Source organism: Catharus ustulatus, chromosome 1, assembly GCF_009819885.2.
Source record: "Catharus ustulatus isolate bCatUst1 chromosome 1, bCatUst1.pri.v2, whole genome shotgun sequence".
NCBI lineage: Eukaryota > Metazoa > Chordata > Aves > Passeriformes > Turdidae > Catharus > Catharus ustulatus.
The window spans coordinates 118959664-118974027 of NC_046221.1; the positions used below are offsets into that span (position 1 = coordinate 118959664).

At 36.7% G+C, this 14364-nt stretch overlaps 1 protein-coding gene across 7 annotated transcripts in view; it reads left to right on the plus strand.

The window, feature by feature from the left end:
• Nucleotides 1–14364, plus strand: part of SNTG1 (syntrophin gamma 1) — a 336306-nt gene that overhangs the window by 165341 nt on the left and 156601 nt on the right. For 4 of the 7 annotated variants that reach the window (XM_033057852.2, XM_033057895.2, XM_033057903.2 and 1 more), the window contains exons 2-3: nt 2498–2552; nt 13873–14007. In XM_033057852.2, the coding sequence (XP_032913743.1) occupies nt 2526–2552; nt 13873–14007 (162 nt within the window). In that variant the 5' untranslated portion in view covers nt 2498–2525. The other 3 variants (XM_033057887.2, XM_033057871.2, XM_033057877.2) reach the window with 3 other exon arrangements.

Below are 14364 nucleotides of genomic sequence, written 5' to 3' on the forward strand. Positions count from 1 at the left end.
CAGGCTGGAGGTAGCTCCTATGAGACCTGGAAAGTTGCTCAGGTGAAAGTGGCTGTGATTTGGAGATGGGTTTGCAGAGATTAGCCAGAAGTTTATCACGGTATCTGTAAGCAGTGGGTTTCATAGTTTGATTTAACAAATGTTGTATTTTTGCAATTACTTAGGATTATATTTTATGCTTTTTTTTCATGTATTGCAAGAGGAGACAATTACTAATCATTGGGGCTTTTACCAGCATAAGATGTAACATTTCTGCATGATGCATGATATGTATTACTGTAATTTAATTATCTGGAGTGTTTATTTGGGGTATAAATGCTGGAAACAATGACATTTCTGAGATGATTTATGAGGTACTGCACTTTGTAATCAAACCTTCTGTGTGCTGTTTGTAAAATATCAAGTGTTATAAAATTGCTGATAGTCAGAAAAAGAACATTGATAATGGGCTTACATTCTCTATGCAGCTGCAGATGCAGAATCAGTAGGAAATAGAGGGAACAGAAGCAGTGGCAGCTGGATTGCAAAGATTAGTAATGTTAGAGATGTTGCCTGCCTGAGAAACACACAAACTCTCCAAGGAGTTTTCTTTTGTGTTGAGAATTTTGTAGCTCCAGCTTTACATTTTGGACAATATTTTACTAATAACAATTCCGTTTTTCTCTGTGATGAGACAAATGTATCTGAAATAAGTAAATAAATGTATTATACCTAAAAGCCAAGAATAAAAAAGGAGTCTTACTGAGTTAAAGAAATTAACAGGATTAGAAAAGGTTTAGATCAAAGAGTTGCTAAAAGAGAATGAAAGTGGAATTGTTGCCTGTGGAACCAAATTTGCCCAAACCCAAACTTTACAAAACTTTCATTAATAAGGCAGAACATAACACAAGAGTACAGACTTTTGACTGCAGTAAGAATTAGTGACCTGCTATATCCAGGGCTCCAAGAAAGGAGAGCACTATGCATTACTTCAGTTTAGTTTTTCAAAGATGCATGCTCTTATAGTTCCAGAAGGGTAAGTCCTCAGAATATTTGGCTGAAGTGAGTAAAGCCTCTTTTCGACTTCAGTTTACTCAGCTGAGAAAAGAGTTCATAAAGATTACAAACAAACATACTTTGCAACACAATGACTGACCCACCAGAGAGAAAAATCTTTGAAACAGTAATAGTGACCTTGATTTTATGAGCGTTTTTGATAGCAGAATTACAGATATAGTTTGTTATTGCATCTTGGTGCTCGTGTAAAGCTGACAAGGAAGGAATGATGATGGGTCCTTTCTAAATTTCTGAATTGTAACTTAACCAACCTAGGCTATCTCTGCTAGAAATTAGTCTAGAGCACAGACTGTGAACCAGGCACAGCTCAATAAATAGAGAACATTAACCTCATATGTGTGCTGTTCAATAAAACTGCATTGAGGGCAGCAAAATAAATCAAGAGACTTAATAACAAGATTTTATTATTTTTAGGAGGTTTAATTGTTAATATTAGGACTTAAATTTTTGTACTATGTGAGGAATTTAGAATTTTATTTTAAGCTTGGGCTAATGGTGCAAATTTTGTTGGAACTTTAAGTACTATACTTATACAAATAAAGGCAGGTACTTTACTAATACAAAATAGCAATAAAATACTTGGTGGAGAGAATTTTGTTACAGGATTGGTTTTTTCCTAAGCATTGAACGAAACTGCTGTTTTGCCTGGGACTGTTTGTGTTTCCTGAAAATGTTACTGACTGATGCATGAGTGTTTCTATTGCAGACCCAGCAGCAGGACACTGTTAGCAGCCTCTGCTAGCATCCTGTTCCACTGCCTTTATCACATAAATAAATGAATGCATAAGTGTGCATGGCCATGAATACACTTTAGGTAAAGGCCAGGCAAAGTAATAATCGCAGGATTTGGTGTGACATTTTGCCAGCACTCACATGTATTCCTGACTTTTCTAACATTTGTTTTTCAACTCATAAATATTTCTGCAAAGTAAGCCCACTGTTAAATGGCAGTGATTTCTGTGGAGAGATTAGGTACATTAATAAAAAGTGAGACAAAAGGTACTGGTAAGTGATGGTTTTTAATTAGGGGAGAAAAGAAAAAACTTTTAAAAAAGAGGTGGGGGTGTTCTGAAGAGCAACACTTAATTGCCTGTATTTTTGTTACTTTAGAGTATACTCTTATGAAACAGAAATTGAAAAACACAAAAAGGAAATTTACACCCACAATAAGAAAAGTATGTTTAAATGTCCTGTGAAAGGGAGGAGGTGGTGGGAACACAAGCATTCCTTTGGTTGTATTCAGTGAAACCATGTTGTGTACTTTATAAGAACAGGAACAACTTCTAACATTTCCTAATCCTGTTGCAACTTTGATCATTTCTAATTTCAAGCAATGAATGTAACTGGACCTAGCAAAGAAAAGTGAAATTACTCATTTCAGATAACTTTTATGTTTTACTATATCTTTTTGTTTCTAATGAAATCTTTCTCTCCATTTTAGACAAATATCACTTGCTGTGTCATAGCACATGGATTTCAGGACCACCTGTGAAGAGGTAGGATCTTTTTTTTTTTTCAAAAGGTAGAATGAAAATTAATGAACTTTAAATCCTTTTTATATTCAAGATACTTTCCCCCTGCCTTTTTTTTTCTTCCCCTGAAGTTTTAGGAATTACATAGTCAACTATAACTTATTCTGCCAATCAGTTCATGGTGGCCAATGGACTTTGCAGTAGAAGATGAAAGAATTTGCTCACGTGTATTCATCACTAGACCTCACCTCTGTTCTCATTTACCTCTTTAGGCACAATGTAGGTGCAGGCAGCTACGTTTTGTATGAGCTTTGCTCTTCTTGAATTGTTTATTTCTGAAAGCCTATGCATGAAGAAAAATGTCAATGAGTCAGGAAATCTGCCTGGTGTGCTCAGCAGAATTGAGGGGGAAGTGTAGAAGTATGGGAGAAAGGTGGATGGGGGAAGGAAAGCTGTGAAGATGACCAAAATGAAAAACAATTCCATTCAGATTTACTGAGGTAAAGTAATTTCATGATTATAAGCTGCACTATTTTGACTAAAATTTTGGTCCGAACCCGAAGTGCGGCTTGTAATCAGGTGCAGCTTATATATGGACAAAGAACAAAAAGTTGCTGTTTTAGTTCGGAGGATAGGTGTCTGCTGAGAAAGGCAGGAACTTCTCTTTGAAATGGAGAATGCAAACCCCCTCCCTCCAAATTATTGTAATTTTGAAATCAAGCAGCTCTCAGGCAAAGATATGGGAATTAGGAATAACAGTTCTTTACTAGGGAAATTAAAATAGAAATACAGTACTACAAAGAAACAAACTCCAAACCCTGACAAAGTCAGAGTACAACCTGACACCCTGTCAGGCAGGGTGTTGGTAGCAGTCCCATTAAATGGTGGCTGCATCCTCCTGCAGTGACAGATGTGATTCAGCTGAAGCAGTGCTCCTGCAGAAGGTGCAGTTTTCCTCCGGAGCTCCAGTGGTGATGTGGAGAAATCCGGTTTTCGTCTGGAGTCCAGTGGAGAAAGGGGCTCCCTTAGTGTCCCAAAACCTCTGTTTTTATCTTGGTAAGAAATGTTGGGCTCTTCCCCCTGGCTGGAGCAACTTCCAATGGGATAAAGTAATTTTATCAGTCCCACAGTGGGACTCAATGGGCCATTAGCAGAAAATGACTCCCTGGAGGAAGGATGGGTTGTGAAAAGATAAAGAACAATGCCCCGCCTGGTTTCAATGGATGGCCCATTAGCAGAATATCTTCCGTGGAGATAAGGATCACTGCCCCCACCCTCAACAGATGGCGATGTAATAGATACCTTTTATCACACTCTGTATTGTAATGTGCGGCTTATAATCGTGAATTACTGTAATTTTTACCTAGAATTAGTTTAATGATCTCAATGCATAGTCCCCCTCCACTAGAGATGAGAGGAGTGCTTTCTGTTTATACTAACTTGCCTTAAAGAAAGCAAATAAAATGTATTTGCAGGCATTAGCAAGGGCATCTTATTTACTCAGTGATTGTCTATGAACATTGTTTTAATGTGATTTTAATGACTTCAGCAATTGAGACACAGTGAGAACCATTTACAGCAAATTCTGTAATGATTTTAATGCATTATTATAATAAAAAAATCATGACAATTACCTGTACACTGAAAACCACAAACAGCATTTAGGAAGGTAGGACTGGAAACAAGAAAACTGATGATCCTATGAAAAAAATAGAAGCAAAGGGATTGGAACAGCATTAAAATCAACAACTGCAGCTAAAACAAATTGTGATTTGAGAATCAGTTGGAATAAATTAGGGGAGCAGAGACAATAAGCAAAATAAAGAACCCTAAATCGTGACAGCGTTCTGAATGGAGTAGTAGGGTCAAAAAGCAATATTAAAATGAATCTTGCCTTTGGGAAAGAATACTGTGATGTTTTTTCCAGGATGGTATATATCTGGCTTTAGTACCTCAGAAGATGCATGCAGGGTGTAAGTTTTGTAGAGTGTATCCCAGATTATTTGCATGGAAGGAGGCATTCTTATTAATCTCGAGTTCTGGCTTTCCAAATATAATATTTTCAGTTGGAAGGAGCCTGCAATGATCACTGATTGTGCAGTCCCACTTCCTAACTGCTTCATGGCTGATCGAGAGTTAAAGTATATTATTGGGGTGTTTTGGTTTTATTGTTATTTCTTTTTGAATATACTTATTCAGCTAAATTGGAAGATAAGTATTATTTTTATAGCTTTTTATGTTGTTCTTTAAACTCTATGGACTATTTAGTAGCAATTAACTTCACACTCTGTGTCGGAGACATAATGACAAGAGCAGCCAGAAAGACAACTTGGCATATGAGTCCTAACTTAGCCTTTACCGTGCTAAGTACACTGATAGATTTGTTCCATTCTCTATCTAGTTTCTAGAGGGGGCATTGATTTCAAGTTTAGCTCTTTAAAAAAAATCAGCTGATTTGTGGAGCTTTCATGCTAGATAAGGGAAGGAGAAGATGATTCCAGCTACCGTAAAAAAATCTCCATAATCTGGAGACCACAAAGATTATCCTATAACTAGCATTTGAATAAAATTAAATGAGGTAGACTCAACCCCAGTTTGTGTTTTGTGTAAAATGGGGTTTGTGCCGCAGAATCAGTGGTGTCACTTCCAAGACTGTGGTCTATTTCCTCCCAAAATGAAGTTAATAAAGCAGATTTTTAATCTACTTTCATCAAATGCCTGTGTCTAAATAAATAATCAGCAACCTTGTGCTTGCACATAGTGCTAAGGTTTTAGTCAAAAATTACACTATCATTATAACTCGTCATCTGCTTTGATTTTTGTTTGAGGGGAAGTACAGTGAACTAGATCTGAAAGCTCAAGAGACAGGAGGCTGCTGCAGCTCCATATGCCCAGGTCCAGAAAAGTCCTGGGTGAAGGGTGAAGATGTATCCCCAGTAGGCATATGGAAACTGGGCACACATATCCACCATGTGTAGCCATATATATTTTTATGTACATAATGGGCCACACAGATCCTATAGCAACACACAGAGCACTTGCAGACAGCACCAAAATTCTCATCCTGTTCCTCTCTCTAGCTGAGCAGGATTGAGGTCCACTTATTAGAGTATATGTATATATTTATGGTGTGGGTGCCTCCAGCAGTGGGGCTTAGATGGCTTGCCCAGTGTGCCCAGCAGCTATCCCTGAATCCCGGTCTGCAATCCCCCAATCTAGGATGGGCTTGGGTCATGGCCAAACACACTGACTAGAAAACTGCATGTGACCTGTCCTTTTTTTCCACCTTAACTCTCTATTTTCAGGCACTCATTACCCCCAACAAAACACTGAATCCCTTCCCTTGTCTTTGGCTCCTCACCTGAACATCCCATCCCTTGCAATCCAAAACTGCAATCTGTTGTGTGTCTCAGGCTCCCAGGCACTGACCTCCTCTCACTCCAAGAGGTGCTATGGTATTTTCTTACCTTAATGGGTTTCCCACTCGGACACGGGAGCTGAAGCTGCTCTAGGACAGCCCTGGCAGGGGACCCAGACTGAGAATCCCTTTGAGAACCTAATGTGGTCCTTTGAACTTGTGGTAATAGACTTTCAATAGGCCATTGGAACTGGGCAGGATGATACTTGGACTTTAAATCTCATCCATCCAAGTATTAATTACTTAATGAAATGTTTCACTTGATGTCAGTATGAGGTGTAATAATCCATTCTGTCAGCTGTTTCAAGTCCCAGTATATACCTTTCAACTATTAATTTTAATAAAATTTTCTTCATACCTGAAAATTTGCTGTATTTATTACCAAAACTTAATCTGGTAATTGAGCTTCTTACGAAAGTGATGGTAACGTCTGAGGAAAAGACCGTTGTGGCACTGTAACCTTAATTAGCTAGTGGTTCTATTAAATCTTGCCACATCTTTGGCACTAGTTTAGTCACTTCAAGCCACAAACATTTTGCTGATATTTTATTTATTTCAACTGTTGGCATGAAAGGTAAAGCATCTGTAGACTTAGCTCCAGGTTTTGGTTTTTTTTTTTTTGTTTAATTGGTTCTCTAGTCAGTGCATTTAAAAGTTTCAGGCTTCTATCCCCTCAAACCCCTATTGTATTAAATTCTCAATCATACTATATATGTGGGAAAAATATTTCTGACATCTTCTGTGCCAGAGTAATTACTAAGAAGTTTTTGTTAATAGCAATAAAAGATTTTGTGAAACATCTTGACTATTTGGTTTTCCTCTTCCCCTTTTTGTTTCCTTTCATCTGCATATCCTGGTGCTGTAGCCACTACACTGCAGAAGATCTGAGATTGCTCTCCCAAACTGGTGAATGCAGCTCAGATTCTTGTTGGTACTTCCATCCTTAGTAATGGCAGTAAATGGTTTGAGTTGAGTTTCAGTTAGCACAAAACCACAGTTTTCCACATAGATGCACTGAGGCTAAAGCATGTTTTTCATGATGTCCATGACATACTATTATTTTTTTTTTCCCTCAAATTACTTTTCATTCTATTTAACTGCTGTTCTAGTGCACTGGAGGTCTGTGAGAGAACCTTAGTTATTTCACAGTACTGATGCTTTAGTGAATCCCTAATTTCTTGTAGTGTCCTCTAGTGAGATTTGGTTTGAGATTTGGACACTGAAATGTTCTTATCTCCTTTTAGGTACCTGTATGTGCACTTTGTGTCTAAGTTCCTACAGCAGATCTGATCAGTCAGGGTTATTATAATGAGAGGTTAAACACATATGTAGACAGGTAGAGTTTGTTTTCAATCCCAAAGTGATTTCTAGGATCCTAATGATTACTTTCTCCCCCAAGCATCTTATCTTTAGGCTATGCTGCCTTCCAAGCAGCTTAAAGTAGTTTTATTCTGCAAGAAAATAACTTCCATGCTAGACAATTCAAATGGTACTTCAAAAAAAGATCTTACACACATTAAGGGAAATTACCTGCTATCTGAAGAGGTTATTTTTTAAATTTTTGTGTGTGTGGCTTCTCTGCTTACTGTTTCTGGGGATTTTATTCACTGTTTCATATTTCATTTTTCAGTATTCCATGCTCTTTTCCCTCACTGATCAGTAAATATATCCATTTTGTTGGTTCTTCTATTTAACAATTTCTAAACCATAAGACTATCCAGCTCCTCTTTTACCCTTTATCTCAAGCTTTTTGAACTTTACAAGAGCATAAGTCAGAGTCACTGGGCTCTTAAAATGGTCTCCTGTACTCGCTTGACCTTATTCTATATTCTGAAAACTATCTCTTGGAAGATAACCTCGATGTCTGACATAATCCTGTCCACTGCAGTGAAAGTATCCTTCTGTTGAAATTGAAGACTTGGAATTATTATAATGCATTAGAACACTTTCCCTGTCTTTTGTTTTTTTTAAGTTTCTGTTTTCCATGTACTTTATGAACAAGTTGTATTAGGAGCTAACTTTTTGAAATCTCATTCTTTGTGTCTAATAGCTTGGCTTCCCCCTCACCCCAGTATAACACCAGGCTTATTAAAGTTAATAAATACCCCGTTCATCTTCCTACTTACACTCTGTTCATTTGTTTTCACAGTAGTGTCCATTGTTTCTTTGAAGGATTAATTCGAATTGGTAAACTGTTTCTTCTCTGCTTTATGAATTCTATAAATAGTCTTTTAGACTTCACAAGCTTTATAATTTGATATGTTCTGTTATTCAAAGGTGTTTGAATAACCTCTATTTCAACACTCCATATTCAAGTTGTTGGGGGGGGCGGGCTTTCTTGCAACAAAACATGTTTTAAATTTTAAGCCATATTTAACTTTCTCATTAATTTCTTCCCTAAATATTATCATATATTTTTATGTTCTGTTTCTAGTCACCTTGATGCCATTTTCTGATTTGCACCTTTCAGAATAAGATGTTTTCCTTTGTTTATAAATCTGTTAAATAACAATACTGGGATTTCTATTACTTTGAATTCCTGTGATTTTTCTTAAATTAAGCTTCAGCTCATGTTTTAATCTGAAAATCACATGATGGAAAATGACTGGCAATTTGCAATATCTGTTAGAATGTCATGTTACAGGTAAAGTAAATTTGAAGAAATATAGGTTCTCACAATAGTCTTCCATTTTATATTACCACTTGGGTTCAACTCTATAGTCACGGTAAGCTCATTGGCAATTCAGACATCAAAGTGCCATCCTTACAGTGTCAGGAAAAGAAAATTTTTCTCTAGAAAAGTACCTTAACATGGTAAGAAGCTCATAAATGATATACATACTAAATACATATAAATATATATTTTTTCCAAATGTCTAATTTACATTTTGTATTGTAAACTGTATAAAACAAGGGATTTCTCTATAAGAATTCATTCTTTCAATAAAATCATTTAGAATACCATAGCAAATACTTACCTGGCAAATACCTGACAAATCAAAATAAGTTCAAGTCTGAATTCAGAGTTTTTCTGCAGTTCTTTCAGACTAGAGTGTACAATTGATATGCAGGAATGAACTTGCTGTCCCTTGGATTGGAAAATGTTGGTATCTGATTGAAGAGGCTCTGAACGACAAGCTGAACACATCCCTGTGTGTCTGGGCTGCATTCCAGTTTTTGACAGTATAAGTGCTTTTCATTTAAGCTAGCAATACCTCTACAGAATGTGTAGCTGGACTGTTTAAAACACATTCCATATGTGGTTCTGACACATATTCCTGCCTCTTGAATCCATTGCTATTACCTCCTTAAATCCAATGCCATTGCCTCCTTAAATCTCTGATTCAATTTCCTTTTTATTATTATACTTACGATTATGAAGCAGTGACAGGCATATCTTCAGATACTCAGAGGTCAGCCTTAGTTCAAATAAGCATCCAAAAGGGCAGATATTAATCTGAAGGAGCTAGTACGTATTTAAGGGAGTTTTGTAACCCGTTCTCCTTACTGCTATCATGTTCCTGATAGTAGAAATAAATTTCAGGGCTTAAAACCAAATTGCAGAGGCTTACTTTGAGGACATACCTAAGAAGGAGAAACTGAAAATCCAGGTCACCTTGCATAGAAAATGTGCTGAGATTTTTAAAATTTTTTTCCCCCTCTTTCTTTCTTGTACTTTTTCATGGACTGAACTATTCTGGGATATTTGTTGAAGTCTTCCTGCTGATATGAAACTATGAGAAGTAAAGCTAAATAAATTGTTTTATTTCTGTAGGACCAAAGACATAGATAAAGTAGCATAAAGCAGAAAATATAGCCATGTATTTAAAGCTAATTGCAAGTATTTAAAATTGCCTGAAAGGTTGAGAAACTGTTTGGTAACAAAATGTAGGAAATGTTTTAGAATTTTTTTTTCCTTGTCATAAATGACGAGAAAAAAAGACATCAAATAAAAAAATAATCTACAGGAAATCTGCCAGCAGACTTTTATTGGCCAGATTTAAAAAATATTTATTATGGAATTTCTGCAGTAAATTGACTTCTTAATCAACAGGTAACTTAATGATGTTTTTCCTGCGGTATTTATTTTGGTATGTGTTTTGTAGGTACTCTGCTGCTAGTATAAATATAGAAACTGTAGTTTTCAAATGTATTTTCTCTAAAATTAATTCTTAAGTATTTGTGAAGGCCAATTAACAAATATGGAATGTTTGTTTTGGCATATAAGAATTTCTGAAATCTTTTTAGGAAAGGAGTCTTTAGACCATGTCTTTTACATACAGCCCCTATGGACAATGTCAGGGTAAAATTTTTAAGTGGCCTTTTTTCATTGCCTTATTGCTAATAATGATCAGAATGTGACCATATTCTCTAGAAGAACAGTCTGCCTTAAGGGCTCTGCCCACCTAAACTGTTCTCTGATCATGACCTGAAGCAGAAAGTTCACCACAGACTGGTATGATGAAGCAAAAAGAGATCAGTTTTCAGCCCCTCTTGCAATTATATTAGTTCAGGAACTGTAAGCAGTTCCCAGGACATCAGCTCTTGCCACATCAGTATTCTTGTCTAACTTGGCTTAAAACTTTGTCGATCGAGATGACAGAGGCAGCCTTGTGTGGGTGCAACATTCACTGCATCTGTTACTTAGGTACCACTATCTTCCTTCATCAGTGCTTTTGCTTGAAGCCACAGGCTCTTCTCTCATATAGAAACTCTTTTTCACCTCTTTACAATGCTTCCATATGCATTCCTTAACACACCTCCTCCGCTTCATAAAAATGTGCAACTTCAAACATTCTTTTCTTTCCATCTTTGCAGCACAGGAGCCCAACTCTATAAATAAGGTGAGGTTCTTGGTGATTTGGGCTCAGTCAAGGTTTATTGGCTTAACAACCTGTTATCAGCTGAACTCTGCTTCTCTCTGCCTGTTTGCTGTGAGGTGGTGCAGTGTGTCACACGTTTGAGCACAAGGCTCAAACTGGCCTTGCGTGGCCAAGTGGTTCAGCCGATGTACTGCTTATGTTTTACTGCTGTAAGACAGGAGTAGAGCTCAGCCCTCTGCCAGTGACATGGGGAAGGCTTGAAGAGAAAAGCTTTAGCACGTGGAGTCTTTTGGTATCAGGAGCAAAAGCCAGTATCAGCCACAGCTCTGCACTCCCACACCCCTCACACATGGTACACACACACACTGTCTAAAACTCTTCGAATACGGCAGGGCAGGGCTATAGGCTATACAGCTGGTCAGAACATGAGCAAAAATGTTGATGTGCACAGCAGTTTACATAAAAGTATATATACAGGCTGTCTTCCCTAATTTCCCAGTTCTGGAACAGGTACTCATACCTTTATTTTACTCAGTTTTTTGGAATATTTTAAAGGGGGTTGGTTAGAGCAGCAAGAAGGAGCCTTCAACAGACAAAAATGAAGTAATTAAATTCCAGTCTTTGTTCTCAAGGTCTTCTTTTGAAGTTAGCTAATGAAACTCAACTACATTCTTCTCCTTAACATGGTTGTTAATGCAGCTGTCAGGTAGGAGAAGGAAGGAGGTACTATAATTGAAGATGTAATTTTGAACTGTATTGTAAACTAGCTTTCATAAAACCCAACAACAGTAAAGTGGCTCATTACATTTTAGAATGTTTGATGTAAATAAGGTCTGAGTGTGTGTGATCAATCTTTCCAAGGGCCATAATATTTTGCTGTTTCCAAGCTTGATTTGCTTCTTCAGGTTTAATAAGCTCAGCTCATATGCATTTAGAAACTGACTTGAATTTTAATTTTATTCTAATGTCTAATTTTGCCTGCTGTGGTTGCCTCTAATTCCTACAAAGTAGCCCCTCAGCTTTTGCAGAAGACTCTAGAGATTTTATAAGATTATTGACCAAATCAGACAGGTGCAATCAAGTAAGGCAGAGTTACTATACCCAGTGTATGAGAGGCAGAATTTATTCTATTGATAGTTATTCAGGGAGGAGGAAATGCGTGTTGAAAACTTTGCTGCAGAAGCAAGGCATTTTTGAAGTGCTAGTCATTTTGTTTGACATAATTATTTACAATCCACATTGTTCAATTTCCATTGTCACTTACTGCTTCCTTTACAACTCCAAGGATAGAGGAGGCATCTTAGTGCTTAAAGAAGTTCCATGGACATAGCCACTCTTTATTTTAATATTGTAACATTTTATGTATGAAAGAATTTTTCAGTGGTACTGAAAACCTCCTTCTGTGATTAATTTAGTTTTTTCTGCGTATGTTAATTAGTTTCTCTCTTTTCCTGTTCACAAAGAAGAAAAAAAACCACCTTAATATTAGGATAGCTGTTGACCAGAGGTTTGACTGAGCTCAGTGTGAGTTCAGTGCATGGAGGTCTTATTTTTTTCTTCTTACCTAGATTGAAAAGATTAAAAGCAATGTCGGAGCCACTTTCAAAGTCACGGCTGAGTTATACACGTTTGCTCCTGGCACCCAAGAAAAAACAATTTCCAAAGTTTGAGTGTTGAGTATGGAGAAGAAGTGACAGAACAGTCAGTGGAGAATATTATATAGAGCTATTTAAAGATTGTCCTCGACCTTTCTACCTCTTTTAAAGCCTTGTGAGAGAGATTAAAACTTCTCTTTTGCCAGTGGCCTACTGTCAGTTCCATATTTGTGTTTGTTCTCTCCATGCCATGGATGTAAGAGCACATTATGGGGAGATCTTCCAAATCCTCTTTTAAACTCTTCTCTGAGGAAGAGTCCTCAGATTCAGCCAGGTCAACCTTGGCACTTTAAGTTCAGAGAAATACTTTTCTTTCTTTGATCTCCTCTTAAGCCAACTTTTTACAGTTTGTGGGTTGAAATGTGACATCTATGAAGATAGTAAAAGTTTTATTATAGTAACTGGTAAGTTGAAGGTTTTCAATATTTTTTTATATGTGGATTTTCTTCTGAGATCCATGTGTGTATATGTCTATCTATATCATCTATATCTAGATATGTATCTATACAAATACTTATGCTGGTAAGTTAGCTGTAAGGCTAAGCCTTTAGATTATTTGTAAGCAGATTTCTCATAATAATAATAATAATAAGAAAAAGCTCTACTAGTAGATATTTTGTCCATTGGCAAAGTGTTACAAAGGGGCTGTTTTTAACATAATCTTCAAGGAAAATTAAATACTGATGTTACTTTCATGTGCCAACTTTTTCAGTGCTCACCCTCTTATGTGTAATGCCTCAAAAGATAGTGCAAGTGGGTACTACTGCAATAGCACTGCAAATTGCTGGAAGATCATTTATTAAATAATGAAGAATCCTACAGAATTCCTGATCTTTAGCCATAAATGTAAAATACAGAAATGGAGCAAGAACTGCGTTACTAGAGGGAGTTTTAGTCTTTGATTTATTTTCTTTTATTCTTATCTCAGCATCTTCATTTGAAAAGGAGCACTAAGAAGTTAAATCAATGTTGTAGTCACAGACAAGGAATTAATAGCCCACAACTGGGTTCATGGAGCTGTTGGTACCCACATCTGGCTAGTTTGTAGGTATCTTTGTACATGTTTCTGTATCAAAAATAGTGTAATATGTGGACGATCAGCTTTTATTTCGTGTCCAGATGGGGTGTCATCATTTAATGAAAAGAGGGAAAATAAGACTACAGCTGATTCGAAGCAATTTGGAAAGAGTTTCACAAAATCATGACGGGTGAAATAGCGCCTTTTTGTTGCAAAATATGCCTTTACTACTGTAACATTGTTCTCTTGTAGTATAAACATAGTAAATACAGTGATCATTGAAAATAATTTAGGGTATTTGTTAACATATTTATGGTGACTGTACCTATCTACGAAGTAGTCTTATTCAAAATACCACTTCTAACAATTCTAAGTGCTAACTGAAAATGCTTTTTTTTTTTTTCTTTTTCCATTATTCTCTCCTTTGAAGACAAAGACAGGGGTTTGTTTGCTGCAGGATGGTAACCAGGAGCCTTTCAAAGTGCGGCTGCACTTAGCCAAAGATATTTTGATGATCCAGGAGCAGGATGTGATCTGTGTGTCTGGTGAGCCTTTCTATTCTGGTGTAAGTAGTTTTTATTTCTTTTTTAAGATTTTCTTTACAAAGAAAAGTGCTGTGTGTATGTGTGTGCAGGTGCATACACAACTCAGTATACATTTGCTCTCATGGATTGGTATTTCATTTTATTCTGTTAACACTGAGTATATTTTAATGTTTCTTTTTTTAAATATTAGCGATAATCACCTAAGAAGCAGCAATAAGATAATAAGTTATATGCATGACTGCAGTACTGTTTCTCTTCACTCTCCCTCAGGTATTTGAGCCATTGAATGTGGGAAGAATGACAAGAGCAGTGGTTTTTGCAGGCAGATACCTCAATGTACTTATGTATCTGAGTATTGTCTTTGGAGTTGATAAGGT